We start from the raw sequence: 26,022 nt of genomic DNA, 5'->3' as shown, positions 1-26,022 counted from the left end.
TAGGAAAGCATTGGGCACTTTCTGCTTGTCCACTATTGGCCCAGTGTCCTCTGCAGCGGACAATATAGTGAAGCAGCCCTAATTCAAGTATTTCCCGGCTGTTTCCCACAGGACAGACTTCCCAGCTGCAGGCTGTGATCTTCTCAGACCGCTCTGTTTGTGTCACGCCCCATTTCCTTTCTGAATAAAAGAGAATAAAAATGAGCCCAGTGTATGGAGAGGAAGTTGGGTTTAGCAGAACACAGCTTCATGTAGCTAATCCATTTATCCAGCTGTGTTAATTATTCAGTGGTTTGCTAGCTTAATCGGACTGTCGGGAGAAATTTGCTGCTGATCGCTAATGATTAGTGTGGTGGTGAGAAGAACATCACTTAGAATTTGGCTTTTAAGTAAAATTCCACTTTTGCTGATAAAACAGAAGTGCTTTCAGTATTACAAGAGGTTTGGAAAGCGGGATCCCAGATTGCTTGAAGAGGAACTGTAACCCAGGATTGAACTTCATCCCGATCAGTTTCCCACGAGAAATCTTTACCTTTTCTCAAATAAATCATCAGGGACTTCTGTATGGCTTGAAGAATTTGGGGTTTACCATGGAAGCTGCAGCCCAGCCGTGCAATCACTCTACTTATTCACATAGACCAATGAGTTGGCGCGGCCAGTATATAGTACATATAAGAAAGGAAAGCATAAATTGGCCTCAGGCACCATTTCATCTTGGTCCAATCAATTATATCTTTATTGCACGGACAATATCAAATCACAGAAATGCTCCTTTGTGGAACCAATACACAGATAGTGTTAAACACTGTTTCTGCGCAGAAAATCAGCATGTTAAAACCAACAGAGCCTTCCCTAATCTCCCTTGAATGATCACTAGGCTTGTGTGCATGGAGTCTGTCAAAAGGACTCTATTGCTCCATGCACGCAAGCCCAGACCGCCTAGCTGTCACACAACAGTACACCACCATACACACAGCAGCTGCTTCCCCCTAATGGGGATAAGTCCTGTTAGTATGATGACAAAAGCTGCAGCAATAAAGCGTTGGACGGCTAAGCACAAATGCAATTCAGCACACTTCACAAGCTGTAAAGAAGCAATACTGCCCAAGCATCATTCTTCCAACAGAGATAATAAATCAATATACTTGCCCTAGTCCATTTGGTGTGTCATCCTCCAGCTTAGTCCAGCAGGCCTCTCGCATCCGGGTATCTGTTGCTGTCCCTTTAAGAGAAGGTGAGCACACGATATACACTCCTATCATAGGAGCCCGGCTCTCTCCTGGCCGCTCCCGGTGCTTAGATGTGGTATCACCGCACAGAGTATCCTCTCACATGCATAGGGCGCTCTGGCTCGGTGGCAGGCACACCTTACATTTGCTGGCATTTAGTGCTCACACACGCCGGCTAGCTGTGTCGGCATCAGGCGGTGGGGACGCTAGGATAGCGTGGTGCGGCGATAGGCTCCTCCCACCGACTCGTTTCACGTCACATGATGCTTCTTCAGGGCGTGGTATGGCTGGTATTGTGGTGAAACCCCTCCCACAGTGTGATGTCATGACCATGGTTCTGACAGTTTGCTGTCTGTGAATCTCATTGCATTGTGGGAAATAACGCCTTTTTCCAACTGCCAAGCATGCAGTATCTCCCTCTGTGCATAGGATGCTCAGTAAATGAACCCTCCGTACAGATCACCTGGCAGAACTTATGATGTCACAACCAGTGATAAAATTCAGAATGTAAATCAGTGTGAGGAAAGATTTTACAATGGAAAAACACTGACTAAATAATCTATACATGAATTTTGTAAAAAAGAAAAAAAAGGACTTTTATTTATTGTTATTATCACTACAGTTCACCTTTAAAGGGAACCTGAAGTAAGAGGGATATGTAAGCTGCCATATTTGTTTCCTCTTATACAAGACCAGAGTCCTACAAAGAAGAAACACTGGGAGCCCAATGTAATTTAGTATGTGCTGGTAAATGGATGTGAAGAAGAATTCTGTAATAATACTCACAAAGCAGGGTTACTCTCCAGGCAACCACTGAATAGGCAGGTGAGGAGATTTAGACCTGTCCCCACTCAGGATTATGAAGTCGCTCTCTGTAGATGGGAAGACAGGGGCAACACCCCTCCACCAGGGGTGGACTCAGGTAATGTATAGGCAAAACAGAGGCGCCAGAAGGATAAAAATTGCTAAAAAGTTTAAAAATAGAGGCGGTCAAGCTGGACTTACCTCCTCCAAGCAGACATTAGATACTGTTGATATTATTCAACAAAAAAATAATTATTGACATACTCCAGAAAGTGCAAAGCGTTTCCTCAGGTTAGGGGCTCTGTGCAGAGGCGCTAAGCTCTATACTAGACCTGCATGAGATATATGCTCCGCTCATAGCCTGAGGAAGCGGGATATGCCTGCATCTGTTTTGCCTATACAAGACCAGAGTCCTGGCTGTACTGCTGATCCCCTGCCTCTAAGATATTTAGCCATGACCCTGAACAAGCATGCCCATCAGATGCTTCTGCCAAAAATCTGAGAAGATTAGCTGCATGCTTGTTTCAGGTATGGCATTCAGGCACTACTGCAGCCAAAGACATCAGCAGGGCTGCCATGCATCTGATATTGTTTAAAAGGAAATACATATGGCAGCCTCTATACAGCTCTTGCTTCAGGTTCCCTTTAACTTGATTTATGAGAGGAGAGAGATGCAGTTATACCACAGACTTGATGACAGCACAGTGGCTAGTGGGTGTGTTCATTTGCTGAATTCAGAAGGTCGGAGACGGTCATCTGGGTGTTGGCGCAGCTTCAGTAAAATGACCGCCACATAGACTGCAAGGTTTATTGCGGCTATAGTGCTGTGGTGCTCAGTGGGTAATTTAGGCATCGGAAAATTAGGTGGAGCACATATGGGCGGATGGGGAGATTAGCAGCAGAGGCAGAGCTGATATCGATGGATATTGTAGTGGTGTGTGGGACAGTTAGGGTTAGGCATCGATAGAGGGTTCACATGAGAGTGGGGTTTGGTATAGCAAATACAATAGTAAAATATCAGAAAATATTACTAATATTCTACTATCATATTACCCATTGCCCAGTAATAGAATATCAGTAATTTTTTTCTAGTCGCACCTTTCCCCAGCACCCAAATTAACGTAGCGTCCTTTTTAGATGTATGCACAGAAGGTGATTACTCCTCCAGAGTTGCAGTGCTTCCTGCTCTGTGCAGCTAATTGCTTATGCAGGAGAGTGACTGGCGGTTTACTGCCAAGGATTTATTACTACTGTTTATTTATTATCATTTATTACTAAACTGATTTAATAGCTAGAAGAAAATTTGAGCTTGAAAGCCTTTTAAGATATGCACAGGAGGCTGCAACTTCAGAAAGTTGAAATGGAAAGATCATTTTTTAATAACATTAATAGCATACCTGAACTAACTTGTGAGATTATGAGATAAACATAGGTACATGTAGTACTAGTCCTACTAAGAAATTGTCTGAAGTCCCTTTCTGTTTTCCTGCATTGCAAGTGTTAAAAAAAATAATTCTTGTACCTTTGCAAATGTGCCAGTCATACAGACAGTCAAATTTAGCTTGATTTTGGAGGATTTAGTGTGACTGCAAGTAGAGAAGAGAATGTTTTCCATACTGTGAAAGTTTTCTGAATTAATTTAATTTAATACGCCGATCGCAATGACAGTTCCAAGCCCTGCTGTATTCTATGCTGGATGGACTTGTGATTTTTACACAGATGACATGACTTTGGGACAAAAGCATGTAGTGAAATTGTATGGGTAAAAAACAGTAGGGAAACAAGTTTTATTGAATCTTTTGCAAGACTGTAATTATGCTATAGAGTTCAGAAATGGAGCTGTATCCTGGAAAAAGCAGAAAAGGGATGCAACTCCTATCCCCTTATCTGGTTATCCTTTATGTTGATACCAGACAAGAATTAAAGAGAAACTCCAACCAAGAATTAAACTTTATCCCAATCAGTAGCTGATACCCCCTTTTACATGAGAAATCTATTCCTTTTCACAAACAGATCATCAGGGGGCCCTGTATGGCAGTTTCCTGTCTGTGAACCTTGTTGCATTGTGGGAAATAGTTGTTTACAGCTGTTTCCAACTGCCAAAAAAGCAAGCACTTTTTTATTACATTATTTTCACTGGAGTTCCTCTTTAACCACTTGGCGACCGCGCACTCATACCGCGCGTCGGCAAAGTGGCAGCTGCAGGACCAACGACGCAGTTCTGCGTCGCCGGCTGCAGGCTAATTAATCAGGAAGCAGCCGCTCGCGCGAGCGGCTGCTTCCTATCAATTCACGGCGGGGGGCTCCATGAATAGCCTGCGGGCCGCCGATCGCGGCTCGCAGGCTAAATGTAAACACAAGCGGAAATAATACGCTTTGTTTACATTCGTACATTCCTACTGTTAGCAGCGTTGTACCAGATCAGCGATCCCCGGCCAATCAGCGGCCGGGGATCGATGTCACATGACAGGCAGGAGCCTGTTAGAGGCTGCACAGGACAGATCCGTTCCTGTGCAGCCTCTGATCTCCGGGGAAGGGAGGTAGGAGAGAGAGGGGGGGAATTTCGCCGCGGAGGGGGGCTTTGAGGTGCCCCCCCGGCAACACCCAGGCAGGCAGGAGCGATCAGACCCCCCCAGCACATCATCCCCCTAGTGGGGAAAAAAGGGGGGCGATCTGGTCGCTCTGCCTGCACCCTGATCTGTGCTGGGGGCTGCACAGCCCACCCAGCACAGATCCGCTAAAACAGCGCTGGTCCTTAAGGGGGGGTAAAGGGTGGGTCCTCAAGTGGTTAAGGAGAAAACTCACTAATACAATTTGGTATCCTAAAAATAATAACCTTTATTAAGATAATCATCGCAGCCCTGAACTGCCCTGAACTGCCACCTGGCAGTTTTGTATTGCCATGCAATATAAACAGAATATTCTACCTTATGTAGACGCAACACATTTACTGTATATTGCACTTATCTCCTGGAGGACTCAAAGCGCAAGAGCTGCAGCCACTAAGATCCGCTCTATAGGCAGTAGCAGTTTAAGGGAGTCTTCCCCAGGGACTCCTTACTGAATAGGTGCTGGGTCTTTTTTGTCAGAATCAGAGCCCTTAACCATTACACTCTCCAACCACTACTTATGTAATACAGCTAATTCAGATTTGTGTAAGCACCTGGTGGTGGAATCACACTCTGCCTTCTCATCTGCTGTGTCTTGAAGGCTTCTATAAAGATATGTTTTTCTGCACCATTTTGAATCTCACCTCAGCTCACAATGAAGGTTTCGCTCTCTCACAGCTGGATTCCCTGGTTGTTTTATTCTACACTACGGACAATCCATCAGGGCAGGCTCACCTCAGCATCTGGCTTTGCCAGATTAGCAGCAACTAGGCAGAACTGTGCTTTGTGATGGAGAAGTCTCATCACTGGAGCCTCAGACGCATGCAGCTGGTTTGAAATCGGCTTCTTCTCAAGCAGCTATGAATGTGCAATAGGATGGCTTCTTTTGAGTCAAAGTCAAACAGTGGAAGCACAGCAGAAAGCCTCTGTATAGCAATGCTTACTTCAAGCAGAGCAAAAGTTCAGCTGCATCACTGAATAATGCAGAGCTTTTATCAGCCAAGGGAATTGTCAGCCTGTCAGAATTCATAATACTTTGTAATGGACCCGGAAAGTTCTTCCGTACCAGCAAAAGGCCATTTCTCACACGGGGGCAAAAGACACCTCGGAGAAATCAGACATTCACTGCTGAGATACACACTATTAAGGCTATGCTAATCCATTCAATGTACCGTAGCACATTGCCTTTCATTGTGCTAGCAATAAAGCGCTTCAGGAATGGGCTCCCATCGGATAATTTCTTTTCAATGGGGCAAAAAGAGGAAACGATAAATTGGGCAATTACAAAAGGCTTTGTGCTATCTGACGACGACCATTTTTCAAGTATTGTCAAATGGAATAAAACGACAGCATTAATCACGATTATTTTGCCTAGAGGAAGCTAGATAAGTTTGTTTAAGGCCCGACAGTGTAAAGACTAAGCTAAATGAGGAAAAGGTGTCGCTCTTTTTTCCGTAATGCCTGGTTCCAAGAAATAAATGTGACGCTGACAGTGCTGGAAGATGGCGCCTTAATTGGCAGCCATGGCCACAGGATTCTGGCTTTTTCTTGCTTTTCTTCCCTTTGCTCTACCAATTCACCTCGTTTCCCCCCTGAAGTGTGGTCCGGTGTAGCCTGGGACGTTGGTGCTGGTCGTGGTGAGTTCGGGTCCTGGAGTTTTTTCCACCTTGCCGCTGCCTAGGTCTTTTGTCTGTGCAGGTACAGGCCTTGTAGAGTCCACCGCTGCTACCCAGGAGGTCAGGGCTCCACTGAAGTAGGAAGACACCACCCTGATTGGTAAACCTTGGCCTCGCTGGATGCCGACTCCATCCATCCATCGGTTGCTGCTGCTTCTTCGCAGCAGGGACACCTCTGGTTTAGACCCTCCATGATGCCAGCCACTAAACCGAAAGCAAGGGCCACCGCAGCCGGATGCCGGCTCCGTCCATCCATTGGCTGCTGCTGCTTCACCGCAGCATGGACACCTCTGGTTCAGCCCCTCTATGATGCCAGCCACTAAACCGGAAGTAAGGGCCACCGCAGCCGGACGCGTCTGTGACAGACACATTATCTTGACCAGCCCTGCTGAATGCTGCCCAGGAGTCGGGACCCACCACAGAAATTAACACCACTGCACCTTTTGAACTGGAACACCTTGGCCAGCACTGCCAGATGCCAGATATCAGCAATCGGGATTCTCAGCAGCAACAGCCATCACAGCAGGTTTCTTTCATGAAGAACTGGGTCATCATTAATAGATTGTACAGAGTGCGACTGGTGGTGCCGTAGTATGGCAGCCTCGGCTTTTGGCTTTCGGACATTATCCCTCCCAAAATTCCAGAACCTGTATGAGCCAAACCCAATTCTAGTTACAGGGGCTTGTCTAGATGTGAGCAGCCCCTGTGATTGCAGGAGGGTCCAGAGCTGTGGGTTGCCCCATCTACTAACCTTCCCTTCCTTTGACACAGGGGACTATACTTCATATCAGGTGTTTTTGTGGCTACACTTATTATGGGTGTGAAGATCATGATGTCAACACTTGTTTTATGACCCTTGTGAGATGGGCCTCCAGGCTGTGAGGGGCATCAAGGGTTGGCAAGGCAAGGGGCGTGAACATTGGGGGGTGCACATCAAAGTTTCACTGGGTGGCCCCATGAATTGTAGTTATACCACTTGAGAGGCCAGTACATTTTTCCAGGGAGGCCCCATGGTATGTAGCTATACTTTTTGCTACATGTCAGATAATGATATTTTCCAGTTAAAGGGGAACTTCAGCCTAAACAAACATACTGTCATTAAGTTACTTTAGTTCTGTTAATTAAAATAGATAGGTAATATAATCTCTTACCCACCCTGTTTGAAAAGAATAGGCAAATGTTTGTGATTTCATGGGGACAGCCATCTTTTTCATGGGGGCAGCCATATTTTTGGTTGAAAGGAGGTGACACGGAGCATGAGACACAGTTCCAACTGCCCTGTGTCCTGATCACACCTTCCAGCTGTGCCCACTAGGCTTCAAATCTCAAATGTAAAGAAATAAATAAAAATGTGCACCAAAACAGCAGAACGAGAACAACATCAGAAATCCCATGATGCTTTGCACAGCATCAGGGGGAAAATGCCCGGGCAGTTTTCTTCTGTACAGCTAAAAATGAGGGTTGGGTAAGAAAAAAAAGAAAAGAAAAAAAAAAAAAGAAAAAAAAAGAAAAAAAAAGAAAAGAAGAAAAGAAAAAGTTCTGATGTTGTGAAACACTAAGCCTTTTCAGTGCTGCTGAGTAGATTTTTAGTCTTGAGGTTCACTTTACAGTTTAGTTAAAGTTCACTTTAAAGTTTAGTTAAAGTTTAGTCACTTAATTCACTATTTTACCTTAATGCTGTATTAATGCTGGGGGTAATGCTTGATGCTTAATGCTGGGGGTAAATGCCAGAGTCTCCACATTGTGCTTGTTACCAGGAGAGTGCCCGGGTGACAGAGTTCAGTGGGGCTGTTTCCTCCTCTGTTCATGCTTAATGTGTGATTGGCATTGTACCTAATAGACCCCAAATGCAATGTCCTGCAAACCCTTGTTGGGCAACATGGTGATCTCCCCTAATGAGACATTACTATGCATAAAATGATGCTTCATCTGTAGTTCCTGCATCTGTTGATCTTGTACTTCCTGCACATGTAGATCTTGTAGTTCCTGCATCTGTAGATCTTGTAGTTCCTGCACGTGTAGATCTTGTACTTCCTGCATCTGTTGATCTTGTTCTTCCTGCACATGTAGATCTTGTAGTCCCTGCATTTGTAGATCTTGTACTTCCTGCACATGTAGATCTTGTAGTTCCTGCATCTGTAGATCTTGTGGTTCCTGCATCTGCAGGTCTTGTACTTCCTGCACATGTAGATCTTGTACTTCCTGCACATGTAGATCTTGTGGTTCCTGCATCTGTAGACCTTGTAATTCCTGCATCTGTAGGTCTTATAGTCCCTGCACGTGTAGATCTTGTACTTCCTGCATCTGTAGATCTTGTACTTCCTGCATCTGTAGATCTTGTACATTTCTGCGTATGTAGATCTTGTAGTTTCTGCATCTGTAGACCTTGTAGTTCCTGCATCTGTAGATCTTGTGGTTCCTGCATCTGTAGATCTTGTGGTTCTTGCATCTGTAGATCTTGTGGTTCCTGCATCTGAAGATCTTGTACTTTCTGCATCTGTAGATGTTGCACTTCCTGCGTATGTAGATCTTGTGGTTCCCGCTAGTGTTGGGCGAACAGTGTTCGCCACTGTTCGGGTTCTGCAGAACATCACCCTGTTCGGGTGATGTTCGAGTTCGGCCGAACACCTGACGGTGCTCGGCCAAACCGTTCGGCCACATGGCCGAACTAAGAGCGCATGGCCGAACGTTCCCCGAACGTTCGGCTAGCGCTGTGATTGGCCGAACGGGTCACGTGGTTCGGGCCCGAACGCGCTCTGATTGGCCGAACGGTCACGTGCTTCGGGTAAATAAATACCCGAACCACGTCATATCTCCGCCATTTGTCTGTGGGTTTAGCTTTGGGTAGGCAGGCAGGGTAGTTCGCTCTCCAGCCACGCTAGCCAGGGTCCCCCCCAGTCATTGTGTGTCGCTGCTGGGAACAGTAGTACACCGCTCGCTCAGCCACACTATATATAGCATTGTTTACTGCCACTGTGTACCTCGCTCAGCCACGCTATATATATAGCATTGTGTTTTCTGACACTCTGTGTACATGGCTTAGCCTGACTAATATAGCATTGTGTGTACTGCCACTGTGCACCTCGCTCAGCCACGCTATATATAGCATTGTGTGTACTGCCACTGTGCACCTCGCTCAGCCACGCTATATATAGCATTGTGTGTACTGCCACTGTGCACCTCGCTTAGCCACGCTATATATATAGCATTGTGTTTTCTGACACTCTGTGTACACGGCTTAGCCTGACTAATATAGCATTGTGTGTACTGCCACTGTGCACCTCGCTCAGCCACGCTATATATAGCATTGTGTGTACTGCCACTGTGCACCTCGCTCAGCCACGCTATATATAGCATTGTGTGTACTGCCACTGTGCACCTCGCTCAGCCACGCTATATATAGCATTGTGTGTACTGCCACTGTGCACCTCGCTCAGCCACGCTATATATATAGCATTGTGTTTTCTGACACTCTGTGTACACGGCTTAGCCTGACTAATATAGCATTGTGTGTACTGCCACTGTGCACCTCGCTCAGCCACGCTATATATAGCATTGTGTGTACTGCCACTGTGCACCTCGCTCAGCCACGCTATATATAGCATTGTGTGTACTGCCACTGTGCACCTCGCTCAGCCACGCTATATATATAGCATTGTGTCTACTGCCACTGTGCACCTCGCTCAGCCACGCTATATATATAGCATTGTGTTTTCTGACACTCTGTGTACACGGCTTAGCCTGACTAATATAGCATTGTGTGTACTGCCACTGTGCACCTCGCTCAGCCACGCTATATATAGCATTGTGTGTACTGCCACTGTGCACCTCGCTCAGCCACGCTGTATATAGCATTGTGTGTACTGCCACTGTGCACCTCGCTCAGCCACGCTATATATAGCATTGTGTTTTCTGACACTCTGTGTACACGGCTTAGCCAGACTATATACCGTTGTTTACTGACACTCTGTGTACACCGCTCAGCCAGACTATATACCATTGTTTACTGACACTCTGTGTACACGGCTCAGCCTGACTATAAAGCATTGTGTGTACTGCCACTGTGCACCTCGCTCAGCCACGCTATATATAGCATTGTGTTTTCTGACACTCTGTGTACACGGCTTAGCCTGACTATATAGCATTGTGTGTACTGCCACTGTGCACCTCGCTCAGCCACGCTATATATAGCATTGTGTTTACTGCCACTCTGTGTACACCGCTCAGCCAGACTATATACCGTTGTTTACTGACACTCTGTGTACACCGCTCAGCCAGACTATATACCATTGTTTACTGACACTCTGTGTACACGGCTCAGCCTGACTATAAAGCATTGTGTGTACTGCCACTGTGCACCTCGCTCAGCCACGCTATATATAGCATTGTGTTTTCTGACACTCTGTGTACACGGCTTAGCCTGACTATATAGCATTGTGTGTACTGCCACTGTGCACCTCGCTCAGCCACGCTATATATAGCATTGTGCTTTCTGACACTCTGTGTACACGGCTTAGCCTGACTAATATAGCATTGTGTGTACTGCCACTGTGCACCTCGCTCAGCCACGCTATATATAGCATTGTGTTTTCTGACACTCTGTGTACACGGCTTAGCCAGACTATATAGCATTGTGTGTACTGCCACTCTGTGTACACCGCTCAGCCAGACTATATAGCATTGTGTTTACTTCCACTCTGTGTCTGCTGGGCCTGGGAACAGTAGTACACCGCTCACCCGCCACTGTATAGCATTGTGCTCTGTGTCGCTGCTGGGAATAGTGGTACTGTATAGCATTTCTGTGCTGCCACTGTACTGCTGCCAGTCAGCGTGTACTGTAAGGATAAGTGAAATGAGGAAGAAATCCGGTGAAAGAGGAAGGGGCAAGGGAAGAGGTGTTTCCCCTGACGGTTCACGTACAGGCCACAGGGGAGCACCCAAGAAAACCCACTCAATACCGCCCATGTTGTCCAGGACAACAACCCTCACAAATCCAAAAGAACAGGACCAGATAATTACTTGGATGACCTCTCAAGCGTCCAGCAGTGGGTTAAGCAGCACCAGCACATCACGCACGAGGTCCGAGTCCTCAGCCAGTTACAAGGAGCCAGTGGGCACAAAGCTGACACAACCGGCAGCGACACCACGCACACAACTGCCAGATAACCAGTCCTATGAATTACCTCAGGACACAATGGGGTATTCGCAGGAGCTATTCCCAGCCCAACAAACTTCCACCTATGAAAGGTCAATGGAGGAACAGCCAGAAATGTTGTGCCCGGATTCACAACCATTAACTGTGGGAAATGCACCGCGCACTGAAATACAAGGCGAGTCCGAGGAGGACTCGGAAACCCAAATCCCAGAGCAAGTTGGGCAGGAGGGGTTGCAATTGCAGGAGGTCGGCCGACAAGATCTGGAAGACGACGTTGGAGTGAGCTGCGCAGAGGTTGTTCTGGGGAGCTCTACTCCACGGCGGCGGCCCCCCACAATGACATATGACGAGTTTGAGGAGATGGAAGAGGAGGGTATGGACAATGTGGACAGAGACCCAGATTTTATTTGTGAACGAGAACATCGCCGTCGTAGCAGCAGCACAGATGAGTCTGTTGAAGAACCCACTGCTGCACGAGTTCGCCTTGTGCCACAAGGTAGGCGGCGCGCAATTTCAGGCACCACAAGCGTGGAAGTTAGAGTGAGAGGCAAAAGAGGAGGAAACAGAAATCGCCAGCAAGGAGGCAGGTGCTCCAAAGTCTGGGCTTTCTTTGAAGACTGCACTGAGGATGTTACCATGGCGATTTGCAAGGTGTGCAAGACTCGCCTGAGCAGGGGGAAAAGTATTAACAACCTCTCCACCACCAGCATGAGCCGCCACATGCTATCCAAACATCCCACTCTGTGGGCAAACGCGGCAGGACAGGGTACCAGCAACACTGCCTCCCTTGGGTTCACCAGACTCACCACCAGACCCGCCTCAGCAGCAGCAGTAGCCCAGCCATTGCGTGGTTCACAACATTCACAAACATCAGACGACGCTGACACTGTCACTTTCCGGAGTAGTGCTCTTGAGGTCTCCCAGTGTTCATCAAACACAACAACCAACAGCCTTTCCGTGTGCAGCGCTACGGTTCAGTTGTCTGTGTCGGAGATGTTTGAGCGCAAGAGGAAATTGCCAGCAAATGACCCCCGGGCCGTGGCAGTAACAGCCAGCATAGCCAAGCTTCTGGCCTGCGAAATGCTGCCATATCGAGTGGTGGAGACAAACAGCTTCAAGGGCATGATGTCAGTGGCCATCCCACGTTACGTGGTTCCCAGCCGCTACCACTTTGCGCGCTCTGCAGTGCCTGAGTTGCATGAGCACGTGGTCAGCAAAATAACCCGAAGCTTGAAGAATGCCGTTGCCTGCAAGGTTCACCTCACCACTGACACCTGGACGAGTGCGTTCGGCCAGGGTCGATACATCTCCCTTACCGCGCACTGGGTGAACCTTGTGGAGCCTGGCAGCGATTCCTCACCTGCTACGGCGCGGGTGTTGCCCACGCCGCAAACAGCTGCACCGCCGTCCCTCCCACTGGATAACAACAGCAGCACCTACCTCTCTGACTCCTTCTCCTCCAACGCATCTCAAAGCTGTACCTCTTTCGGAAACGCTAACCCAGCAGCAGTAGGATCGTGGAAGCAGTGCAGCACAGCTGTTGGCATGCGTCAGCAAGCGTTGCTGAAGCTGATCTGCCTTGGGGATAAGCAGCACACAGGGGAGGAAATTTGGAGGGGAATAAAGGAACAGACGGATTTGTGGCTGGCACCGCTGGACCTGAAACCGGGCATGGTTGTGTGTGATAATGGGAGTAATCTCATTCGCGCTTTAAGGTTGGCTAAGCTGACACACATCCCTTGCCTGGCGCACGTGATGAACCTAGTAGTTCAGCGGTTCCTGAGGACATACCCAGGCGTGGCCGATCTTCTGTTGAAGGTGCGTCGAGTGGCCAAACATTGTAGAAATTCCAGTACTGCTTCGGGGGCACTCGCCAAGATGCAGGAGCGCTTCAATCTCCCCCACCATCGCTTGCTGTGTGATGTCCCTACGCGCTGGAATTCTACGCTGCACATGCTAGCACGCTTTTGTGAGCAGAAGAGTGCAGTGGTCCAGTACATGACGGCGCAGTACCGAGGCGCATCCGGACAGCTGCCAAGCTTCTGTGGATCCGATTGGGCCAACATGTTGGACCTCTGCCAAGTCCTCCAAAATTTTGAGCAATCCACGTTGCTTGTGAGCAGTGACAACTCTTCAGTCAGCATTACCATACCACTGCTGTGTTTACTGAAGAGGTCGATGTTAAAAATCAAGGAAACAGCTGTCATGATGCAACTGGGGGAATCTGAAGGAGAAAACGATCAGCGTGATGGTACCAACATCAGGCCATCCGCCTCAGGGAACGCTGGCCCCAGCAGCTATGACGAAGAAGAGGAGGAGGAACAGCTGGAGTTGGAGCAGGAATTTCATGCCACCACTGACGAGGGCCAGAGCGGTGCACGTTGGACTTCCACAATTCAACGCGAATGGTCAGCAGAAGCAGACCAGGAGGAAGGTGACGACTATGATGCATCACAACAACTATCACAACGCTCACAAGAGGATGATGAGGATTCTGGTAGGACTCTGGCACACATGGCTCAATTCATGCTAGACTGCATTGAACGTGACCCACGCATTGTGCGCATTCTGGACAACACCAATTACTGGGTTTATACCCTTCTGGATCCACGGTACAAACACAATGTTCCAAAACTGCTTGAAGAAAGAGTCAGACAGGTCAAAATGGAAGAATACCAGCAGGCCCTTGTGGAGACTTTAGAGAGGAGATTGACATCCTCCCCCTCCTCTAGCCAGTTGTACGCAGACAGACTGACTTCCGCAAACCCAGGACGACCAGGAGGGCAGCAAACAACGCAAGCCGCAGCTAGTACCCAAAAGGGAACGGTATTGGCAGTGTCCTTGGAGTGGGAAAATTTTCTGACACCCATGCAGCAGCAGCCCACTGAACAGCAAGCGTGCAGATCCACCTCCAACACCGATCGCCTGGAGAAGATGGTCAAGGACTACATGTCAGATGACGTAGCTGTGTCGAACAATCCATCTGCACCCTTCAACTATTGGGTATCGAAGCTAGACACCTGGCACGAACTGGCAATGTACGCAATAGAGGTGCTGGCTTGCCCGGCAGCCAGCGTTATGTCGGAACACTGTTTCAGTGCTGCCGGAGGCATCGTCACAGATCGGCGTATCCGCCTCTCTACAGAAAATGCAGACCGTCTGACTCAAATTAAAATGAATCAATCCTGGATTGGAAATGACTACGCAACACTCCAGGACCCCAACCAAGTAACATGACCAATGAACATCTGGGATGGTGTAGCGTTTCCGGTCCTGTTTATTGAACCTCTCATCTGTATTACATTTATGACTGCATGGCGGCAAAAAGCATTGCTGCTATATCCGCACGCTTTTTGTCCTCATGCAAGGCCTGGGTTGTTGTGTCTCAAAAACCGTGGCCTTCTCCTCCTGCGCCTGCTCCTGTTCCATCACGTCTGCTGCTGCTGGGTTAGCGTTGCCGCGTGGTCCCTGTTTATTGAACCACTTATCTTTATTACATTTATGACTGCATGGCGGTACAAAGCATGCTATCCGCACGCTTCTTGCCCTCATGCAAGGCCTGGGTTGTTGTGTCTCACAAAGCGTGGCCTTCTCCTCCTGCGCCTCCTCCTGTTCCATCACGTCTGCTGCTGCTGGGTTAGCGTTGCCGCGTGGTCCCTGTTTATTGAACCACTTATCTTTATTACATTTATGACTGCATGGCGGTACAAAGCATGCTATCCGCACGCTTCTTGCCCTCATGCAAGGCCTGGGTTGTTGTGTCTCACAAAGCGTGGCCTTCTCCTCCTGCGCCTCCTCCTGTTCCATCACGTCTGCTGCTGCTGGGTTAGCGTTGCCGCGTGGTCCCTGTTTATTGAACCACTTATCTTTATTACATTTATGACTGCATGGCGGTACAAAGCATGCTATCTGCACGCTTCTTGCCCTCATGCAAGGCCTGGGTTGTTGTGTCTCACAAAGCGTGGCCTTCTCCTCCTGCGCCTCCTCCTGTTCCATCACGTCTGCTGCTGCTGGGTTAGCGTTGCCGCGTGGTCCCTGTTTATTGAACCACTTATCTTTATTACATTTATGACTGCATGGCGGTACAAAGCATGCTATCCGCACGCTTTTTGTCCTCATGCAAGGCCTGGGTTGTTGTGTCTCACAAAGCGTGGCCTTCTCCTCCTGCGCCTCCTCCTGTTCCATCACGTCTGCTGCTGCTGGGTTAGCGTTGCCGCGTGGTCCCTGTTTATTGAACCACTTATCTTTATTACATTTATGACTGCATGGCGGTACAAAGCATGCTATCTGCACGCTTCTTGCCCTCATGCAAGGCCTGGGTTGTTGTGTCTCACAAAGCGTGGCCTTCTCCTCCTGCGCCTCCTCCTGTTCCATCACGTCTGCTGCTGCTGCTGCTGCTGGGTTAGCGTTGCCGGTCCTTGTTTATGGAACCTCTTATCTTTATTACATTTATGACTGCATGGCGGTACAAAGCATGCTATCCGCACGCTTCTTGCCCTCATGCAAGGCCGGGGTTGTTGTGTCTCACAAAGCGTGGCCTTCTCCTCCTGAGCCTCCTCCTGTTCCATCACGTGTGCTGCTGCTGGGTTAGCGTTACCGGTCCCTTTTCCTGGAACCTCTTATATGTATTACATTTATGACTGCATGCCGACAAAAAACATGTTACCTGTGCAAAGAAAACAGACATTTCCCGCATTTAAAAGACAGTTTTCCCTTTGAAACTTTAAAATCGATTTTCTCAAAAACTATAAGCTCTTTTTGCTAATTTTTTTTTCCTCTTGTACCCACTCCCAAGGTGCACATACCCTGTAAATTTGGGGTATGTAGCATGTAAGGAGGCTTTACAAACCACAAAAGTTCGGGTCCCCATTGACTTCCATTATGTTCGGAGTTCGGGTCGAACACCCGAACATCGCGGCCATGTTCGGCCTGTTCGGCCCGAACCCGAACATCTAGATGTTCGCCCAACACTAGTTCCCGCATCTGTAGATCTTGTGGCTCCTGCATCTGTAGCTCTTGTGGTTCCTGCATCTGTCGATGTAGTTCCTGCATCTGTCGATCTTGTAGTTCCTGCATCTGTCAATCTTGTAGTTCCTGCGTATGTAGATCTTGTAGTTCCTGCATCTGTAGATCTTGTAGTTCCTGTGTATGTAGATGTTGTACTTCCTGCATATGTAGATATTGTATTTGCTGCACATGTAGATCTTGTTGGCTTCAGCAGAGCAGCTATGTTTTCTGAAACGTAAGCTCACCAATAACATTATTACACTGGATCATTTTACCTGTTTATATATTTTACTAGTTCCTCTAGTTCAATCAAGTGGCCAAAAAATGATCGCTCCTGAGTTGGGGGGATTAGACTCACCACTCCTGAGTTGGGGGGGTTATACTTACCGCTCCTGAGTTGGGAGGCTTATACTCACCTCTCCTGAGTTGGGGGGGATTATACTCACCTCTCCTGAGTTGGGGGGATTATACTCACCGCTCCTGAGTTGGGGGGATTATACTCACCGCTCCTGAGCTGGGGGGATTATTATACTCATTGCTCCTGAGTTGGAGGATTATACTCGCCGCTCCTGAGTTGGGGGATTATACTCAACGCTCCTGAGTTGGGGGGATTATACTTACCGCTCCTGAGTTGGGGGGTTTATACTCACCGCTCCTGAGTTGGGGGGATTATTATACTCACCGCTCCTGAGTTTGGGGGGATTATTATTCTCACCGCTCCTGGGTTGGGGTGATTATACTCACCGCTCCTGAGTTGGGGGGATTATTATACTCACCGCTCCTGAGTTGGGGGGATTATTATTCTCACCGCTCCTGGGTTGGGGTGTTTATACTCACCGCTCCTGAGTTGGCAGGATTATTACCACTACAGACTTGGGGGGATTATACTTACCACTCCTGAGTTGGGGGGATTATACTCACCTCTTTTGAGATGGTTAGGGTGGTTAAAGAGGGGCCAGATGCTTTGCAAGCTTGGCTGGATGTTTGCGATGTGGAAACAGAGGGCATGGGCATGCTGGAGTGGTTGATATGCTTTGTAAGCAGGCTAGATGTTTGCAGTGTTGAAGCATAGGGCATTGGCATGCTGGATTGGTTCCTATGCCTTATAAGCCGGCTAGATGTTTGCAGTGTGGAAGCAGAGGGCATTGGCACATTGAAGTGGTTCAGGTGCTTTATAGGATCAGCTGGATGTCTGCAGCGTGGAGGCAGAGGGTGTGGCTAGAGGTGGATGGAAAAGCTTCCTTACATGCAAATCACTCACCCAGGATGATGACATTACAAGACATTTATAATCATTTACATATTTGATGGTTTAAAAACTGAATAAAACAAAAATATCTTAATATTTAAAATATTAGCAAACAAATCCCAACTGCCAGCTAATTAATGAGCAGCTAGTGGCTTTCATTTGCTAATTGATAGGTGAGCAGAGAATCACATGTAAGGAAACTTTTCAGCTACTACTTACATGGCAGGTTGTTATGTTATTGCTGACATGCTGGGCTTTGCAGATCCAGGCTGGAAACAGAACTAGTGGTGGCTGGAGTGGTGGGAGGCAGGCAGAGGTTGGTAATGCAGAATCCGCTTCTGCTTTATGTCTTCCAGTTGAAAGGCCTCTCCAAGGGTTGATGTGCTGCGTCTATCTTGGAATCCTTGGGAAATTCTGTGCTCTTCCTGTTGATGAAGCACTGCAGCGGATGCGGTCTTATGCGCTCCCTGTTGTAAACACACTCCGTGCTTCCATCTTCTGCCAACAGTTCATAGACGTTTGCGATGGCATGCAGGACACAAGAGTTGGCATTTAGCATGGTGTATGCCTTTTGGACTACGTGTAGATACTCCATGTTCTTCGTTGGTTCTTCACCATAGCTCTTGTAGCTGTCTTCGATCTGCCGGATGACCATCTCTCTAAAAACCAGGGTGGGATTGCTGTCGGCTACCAGCACTGTTGTTCCATCGCATGCTGTGACAAAGGCATGTTGATGCTGAAGGTCCATATGAATCTGAACTTTTGGCTCTCTTGTTGGTTTGACGTCATAGTCCACTGCTCTTATGCAAGGAGTTGCATTCTGAAACTGTCGCTTCAGCAGTAGCACAGCAACCTTCACCACTCGACGATGGATCATGCCAGTGCCTTCCAGGACCTTCTTGTTGTCCTTGATCTGCCCCAGGTCTGGCAGCCAGAGCTTTGGATCCCTCTTGTTCCTTCTCTTCACCCTCTGCTTCCTTCTCTTCACCTTCAGCTCTCCTGCCTCGGCCTGGGTGCTGTCAGCTGGCTCACCTCTGCTGGCTTTCTTTGGGAGGTATATTATACTAAGAATTATTTTAGTCTAAAAACATTTTAATTGGAATAATAACAAAAAATGGAAAAATTCATTATTTCTTAGTTTTCGGCCATTACAGTGTTAAAATAAAACGTTCTACTGTGGATAAAACCCACACATTTTATTTGCCCATTTGTCCCGGTTATTGTAACGTTCAAAATATTTCCCTAGTACAATGTATGGCGCCAATATTTTATTTGGAAATAAAGGTGCATTTTTTTCAGTTTTGCGTCCATTACTAATTATAAGCCCGCAAATTAAAAAATCAGTTATATACCATCTTCACATACCTATTACAAAAGTTCAGTCCCTAAGGCAACTATTTATGTATTTTTTTTATGTAAGTGTGTGTGTGTGTGTGTGTGTGTGTGTGTGTGTGTGTGTGTGTGTGTGTGTGTGTGTGTGTGTGTGTGTGTGTGTGTGTGTGTGTGTGTGTGTGTGTGTGTGTGTGTGTGTGTGTGTGTGTGTGTGTGTGTTTGTGTTTGTGTACTATGGAGGAGTGTGGGAGGGAAATGGTTAATTTTAGATGTAAATGTTGGTATTTTTATTGAATAAAATGTTTTTTTTGATGTAGTTTTACTATTTGGACACAAGATGTCCTCAGTCATAATTTCCGATTCACTTAAAGAAAACCTGAACTGAAAATTAAAAGTAAAAATAAACATACACAAGTCATACTTACCTTAGTCTACTCTTCAATCTATTCTTCCTCTCCTGCGTCCTGTTTGTCCACTGTGATCAATGGAATTCTTCGTCCTCCATTTTGGAAATGGCCATTACCCCATAACAGCTTCCTGGTCAGCACACAGTTAAACTGTAACATCGCCCACTTGAGCCATAGGGAAACATGGACACATCAGTTCCCCTCTCAGCTGTAACTGACAGCAACTGATATATAACTGACAGCAACTGATATATTTCAGTTCTGACAAAATGTTGTCAGAACTGGAAGGGATCACTGTAAGAAGAAAATGGTGAGCTTCTGAGAGGAACTGATGGCAAGGTAACTATCTAATGTTCATTTGAAGTTACCTTATGTGTTTATTTTAAATAATTTTACTCAGTACAGGTTCTCTTTAAGTAAAGCAACAACAGGAAGATGCAATGAATGCAGGCGTCTCATAGATGCCGACATTCATTGAACCGGGGATTTAGATTAATGAATGGGAACTGCGTTCCCATTCATTGATGTCCCCGCTATCCGGCGGTAACGGTAGCGTGCGCGTTCCCAATGACTAACTTTCGCAGCCCTGGTACTTCAGGTGAAGTTGGCCAGGCCGTGATTACACTGCACCTGGTGCAGTAAGTAGTTAATGAATGTAAGTTAAATAAAAAAGCATAGCTGTTTTCTTGGTTTATTTTATTTTTTTGTCATTTAGTAGAGAGAACTGATCACACTCCATATATAAATTGTATTCAGATAGTACCTCATTGATAATAAATATACATTTTAGTCAAATTTTCCATCTTACAGCAGAACTCATCTACACCGCTAAATATTACCCTTAAAGAAAACCTGAACTGAAAATTAAAAGTCAAAATAAGCATACACAAGTCATACTTACCTTCCATGTAGTCTACTCCTCAGTGTCTTTCTTCTCCCCATGGCGCCCTGTTTGTTCACTGTGATCAAGGGAATTTTCTGTCCTCCATTTTGAAAATTGCCATTGCCCATAACAGCTTTCTGGTCAGCACACAGTTAAACTGTAACATCGCCCACTTGAGCCATAGGGAAACATGGACATTTACCTGGTACATCAGTTTTCCTCTCAGCTATAACTGACAGCAACTGATATTTTACTGACAGCAACTGATGTATTTCAGATCTGGCAAAATATTGTCAGAACTGGAAGGGATTATTGTCAGAAGAAAATGGTGAGCTTCTGAGAGGAACTGATGGCAAGGTAACTATGCAATGTTCATTTGAAGTTACCTCATGTGTTTATTTTAAATATTTTTACTCAGTACAGGTTCTCTTTAAGCTCCAACTCGCCATTTATGGGCATAAATTGCAGCATGTACAGGTAGAATGGCTGTCATGTGACCACTGGGGAGCCGTTGTGTGACAGCAGCACGCTACTAGCCAAGGCCAGGTGCCAAGTCAGTACAGGGCATTCATGCCAAACTATTAAAATCATGAATAATAAAACAAGGTTTGGTTCACACATATAAAGGTGTCCAGTCCTGTCAGTTTTTGACAGTTTGCATCAGTTTTTTCTGTGTTTCTATGGCTGTGTTCACACATCAATCTGTACATTTCCAGTTAAGGGCGTGTTTCCACTTTGAAGTGATGTGAGTGCCGCTACCTAGCCGCATCACATCACTTCCGCTTGTAGCCTGATACGGAAGTGACTGGAGGAGATGGGGCGCGGATGCGGCCGTGGGACAATCTGCAGCATGCTGTAGATTCTGGGATCGCTCCACATAACCAGCACGCAGTGGAAACTGTTACATTGGCATGCATTGGTTACAGTTCAGCCGCGGTGCAATGTGACTATGTAGCTGTATCGCACCACGCACAGTGGAAACAGGACCTAAGTCCTGTCAGTTTTGTATTAACCATCTTAGCGGTATGGACGAGCTCAGCTCGTCCATCACCGCCGATGGCTGCCGCTCAGGCCCTGCTGGGCCGATTTTGTTCAAATAAAGAGCAGCACACGCAGCCGGCACTTTGCCAGCCGCGTGTGCTGCCCGATCGCCGCCGCTCTGCGGCGATCCGCCGCGAGCAGCGGCGAAAGAGGGTCCCCCCAGCCGCCTGAGCCCAGCGTAGCCGGAACAAAAAGTTCCGGCCAGCGCTAAGGGCTGGATCGGAGGCGGCTGACGTCAGGACGTCGGCTGACGTCCATGACGTCACTCCGCTCGTCGCTATGGCGACGATCTAAGCAAAACAAGGAAGGCCGCTCATTGCGGCCTTCCTTGTTTATTCTGGGCGCCGGAGGCGATCGGAAGAACGCCTCCGGAGCGCCCTCTAGTGGGCTTTCATGAAATAGTTTTTTTTTTATTTAAAAAAAACCCTCCCGCAGCCGCCCTGGCGATCTTAATAGAACGCCAGGGTGGTTAATATCAGTTTTCTATGAGTGTGTTTACACATAAAAGGTATACAGTTCCAATCCAGTCAGGTAAAACTGATAGAAAACTGATCCAAAACTGACAGGACCAGACTGGACCGGACCGGAAGTGTGCAGATTTATGTGTGAACCTTAACTTATTAACTTATTAACTTAACCTTAACTTATTAGGCTTGAAAACAAATATGTCACCCCAGCCAGCAGGATATGTATGTGGGTATACAGCCCACCAACTAGCCAGTTTAGACAGTGTTCAACCCATACATATATCATGCAATGCACTTGGCAAGACAAATAACATATTGAGCTTTTCTCAAAAAGCGCCAGAGCTGCTGCAACTAGGACACGCTCTATGGGCAGTACCAGTGTGAATGGAGAACTGAAGTGAGAAGGCTATGGAGGCTGCCATATTTATTACCTTTTACACAACACCAGCTGCATGGCAGCCTTGCTAAATCTGCAAATCTGGCTGCAGTAGTGTCTGAATGACACCGGTAACAAGCATGCAGCTAATCTTGTCAGATCTGACAATAAAGTCAGAAACCCCTGATCTGCTACATACTTGTTCAGGGTCTATGGATAAAATTATTAGAGGCAGAGGATCAGCGGGACAGCCAGGCAATAGTATTGCACAAAAGGAAATATATATGGCAGCCTCTATATCCCTCTGAATTCAGTTGTCCTTCCCCAGTGCAGAGCAGAGAGGAACCACACTGCACTGGCTGCAGGAAGCTGGAGGATCCAATGCCTGGCTGGGATTTCCTTCTGCTGCTGTGACCCTGCATGTTTGTGAGCTTCTGCCACCCCTCCCCCTCTCCACTCCACAGCATTAGGTGGCCCATTTTTCCCCTCCCTCTCTAAAGACGCACCACAGCTCCCAGCAAGTCTCCCCCTCTATAGAGGCACAAAAGCTGGCAGCATGCCCTTTTCCTCCATAGTGGCACTACTGCTCCCAGCATGTGCATCCCCTTTCCCAGGGACGGATCTAGGGGGGGGCGAGCGGGTATCTTGCCCCAGGCGCAGTTTGTTGAATTCTTAAAAAGGCGGCAAAATGAATGGCAGTTTAGGCACCAAAACCTGACCTTTAGGCGCCAAAACCTGACCTTGCCCCAGGTGCAACTTGGTCTTGATCCGTCCCTGCCTTTCCCTCAATAAAGGGATCACAGCTCCCAGCAAGCCTCTCCATATAAGCAGCACGACTCCTGTCATGCTCCTCCCCTTCCATAGAGTCAACACAAGTCCCAGCATACCCCTCCTCTATATATTTTTGGGTTGTTCCCCAGAGCTGGCTGCTGGGCCCCCTTTTAATCTTCCCCAATAGAATAGTGGACCCCCGGAGCTTCAGCAAAATATTCACAGTGGAGCGCAGCACTCACCTGTCCAGCTGGCGCGCCCATCTGTGTGCCAACGTCTCCATGCTTGCAGGCGCCTCATCTCTGTGACCCAGCAGCACATGGGTGTGTACATGTCGCCAGGTCACGGAAATGAGGCACATGCTAGAATGAAGCAGACGGAGGGAGCCTGCCGGCCAGACAGGTCAGTGCGCTCCACTGCAAATGCTATACAGGGACACCAGGGGACCACTATTCACATTTAAGGAGGCCTGGGGGGCCCAGCAGCTGGAGCATGCGGAAATGCTAACCGCGGCATTGCATAGTGAAATTTACCCTGCTTGCCGCATATCTCGCCATTATAAAAGCCGCGATTTGTGGCAAAAAGGTACATTTTGGTGGCGTAGGTGCCACGGTGTGTCCAAATTTCTGTCTTTTACCGCAAGTTGCGACTTGTAACTATAGTCACGTATGGCGGTGCCGTTTTTTTCTGTAAAGGCTCCTGCGTCCTTTTTTTTACAGTTTTGCAGCAGGACAGACAGGCAAGCAGTATTGTTTAAAAGGTAATAAATATGGCAGCCTCCATATCCGTCTCAGTTGAGGTGTCCTTTACAGCAAACCTGAAGTGAGAGGCAGAACCACACCTATAATCCCTTCCAGAATGCTGCCACCCAACACATAAACTTTATATGCCAAATGTAATCCCACCCAAATGTCTTTCACCAACTAAACCCAAAAGTGTAAAATGAAACCTAACCTACCTTAGGAATGTGCCTCAGACATGTGCCTGGCGATTTTTTAGGTATGCCTAGCGATTTTTGGAGAGTTTTGGTGTAGCCATTTTTATTTTTTTGTACAGTTTGAGCTGGAAGTGAACTGCTTTTTATTTGGAGGGGGGGGGGGAATCGCTCTGTTCAACATTTTCTAGAGCGAATTTCCACTTTTCCTATACTTAACATTGAGGCTAAATTACCTCAGAAATGCTGCAGGACCTGCGATGGCATTTGGGGGAAAAAAATCACATCGTTCTGGTGTCATCCATCCCATACAAATACATTAGCCAAGCGCTTTTCAAAGCACTTGCGTTTTAAAAAGCGCTCTTCTTGTGCACCAGCCCTGAGTTACATAGAAGGCTCTTATTTGCCTAATAATCCTCTCCAGCTGACAGAAAATTCTGATTACATTTTTATTTTTGTTGTAGTTTTGGATCCGCCAGCAAACCTGACAGCCACTGAAGTATCGAGGACAAGTGCTCTGGTGTCATGGCAACCGCCATTTTCTCCTATTGAGAACTACATTCTTACCTACAAATCCACCAACGGCAGCAGAAAGGTGAGTGCAGTATGTGTCTGACCTCCCCATAAATCAACCTTTCTAAAACACTTTGAGCAATGCACTTTAACCAGGCTTAGTATATAGTGCTAACTTACCATCTGACACCACAGAAATCCTAGCAAAATATTTAAAGGGAGCCTGAGGTGAGAGTGATACGAAGGCTGCCATATTTATTTCCTTAAAAGTGATGCAAGTGTCTTGGCAATCCTCCTGATCCAATGCCTCTAATACTGTTTAGCCCTGAACAAGCATGTAGATCAGGTGCTCTGACTCAAGTCTGACTAGATTAGCCGCAAGCTTGGTTCAGGGTTGTGACTTAGACACTACTGAAGCCAGATGAAAAACAGGACTGCCAGGCAACTTGTATTGTTGAAAATGAAATAAATATGGAATCCTCCGTATCACTCTCACCTTTCATTCACTCTAAAACCTGTATCTTGCTGTACTAAGGTTTTGTACACTGCTTGTCAGGGGCATAACTATAAATCATGGGGGCCCCCAGCAAAACTTTGTTGGGTCCTCCCAATGTTGACACCCTTTCCCTTGCCAACCCCTCCTGACCCTCAGAGCCTGGGGCCCGACTTACGAGGGTCATAAAACAAGTGTGGACATGTTAATCTTCACACCCATAACAAGTGTAGCCACAAAACAGCTGATCTGAAGGATGGGCCCCTTTATCAGAGGGAGCGAGGTAGTAGTCGGAGCCCCCTTACAGCTCTCCTCTGTTGTTACTTCCCTGCTGCTTGTAGATTTACTTTGTAATTGGTAGTTGCCATAGTCCATATTGCTCTATTTTCTTCTAAACTGACTCAAGCCTCATATTTAAAGCCTTCCTTCAAGCCCCTTGTGCACAAATGTGAGTATTTTAACTGAAAAAAAACAACATGTTATTCCTATCTGGAATGGATATCAGCGGCCTTAAAGGACTTACAAGGCCAAAATGGCTAAAAAAGCCAAGTACCTGCAAGATGTTTAAATGCACGGAGGACACCGTCCGCACCCTCCATGCTGTTCCCTTCCTGAAATCGCCCCCCGTGCCGATCGTAACCCCACAGGCCGGGTCGGGCTCTCATGCCGCTCCCAATATGGCCGCCGGAGCTGGCCGCGGCTGCGCAGTCCACATTGCCGCGAGTGTGGCTGCGCAGCTCTAGGGCCAACCCCTCCGATCCACGCTACAGTGCATGGTTCGGGGGGTTGGCCCTAGAGCTGCGCAGCCGCAATCGCGGCAATGCGGACTGCGCAGCCGCGGCCAGCTCCGGCGGCCATATTGGGAGCGGCATGAGAGCCCGACCCGGCCTGTGGGGTCGCGATCGGCATGGGGGCAATTTCAGGAAGGGGACCCGGCGGGCGGCGTCCTCCGTGCATTTAAACATCTTGCAGGTACTAGGCTTTTTTAGCCATTTTGGCCTCGTAAGTCCTTTAACAAAAGAAATGGAAATATTAACTGGTCATATTTGACGTGTCAATATCATCATCATTAACCA

The 26,022-nt window shown here is 47.4% G+C and overlaps 1 protein-coding gene across 4 annotated transcripts in view; it reads left to right on the top strand.

Moving 5' to 3' along the window:
• The window catches only part of LOC137520978 (tenascin-R-like), a 1,044,586-nt gene that overhangs the window by 927,749 nt on the left and 90,815 nt on the right, over window positions 1-26,022 (top strand). For all 4 annotated transcript variants that reach the window (XM_068239622.1, XM_068239621.1, XM_068239625.1 and 1 more), the window contains one exon: window positions 24,405-24,535. In XM_068239622.1, coding sequence (XP_068095723.1) covers window positions 24,405-24,535 — 131 coding nt within the window. The remainder of the gene's footprint in view (window positions 1-24,404; window positions 24,536-26,022) is intronic.

Source organism: Hyperolius riggenbachi, chromosome 6 (assembly GCF_040937935.1).
Source record: "Hyperolius riggenbachi isolate aHypRig1 chromosome 6, aHypRig1.pri, whole genome shotgun sequence".
NCBI lineage: Eukaryota > Metazoa > Chordata > Amphibia > Anura > Hyperoliidae > Hyperolius > Hyperolius riggenbachi.
Note: the sequence above shows the minus strand (reverse complement) of the source record. Positions and strands in the feature narration are given on the sequence as shown.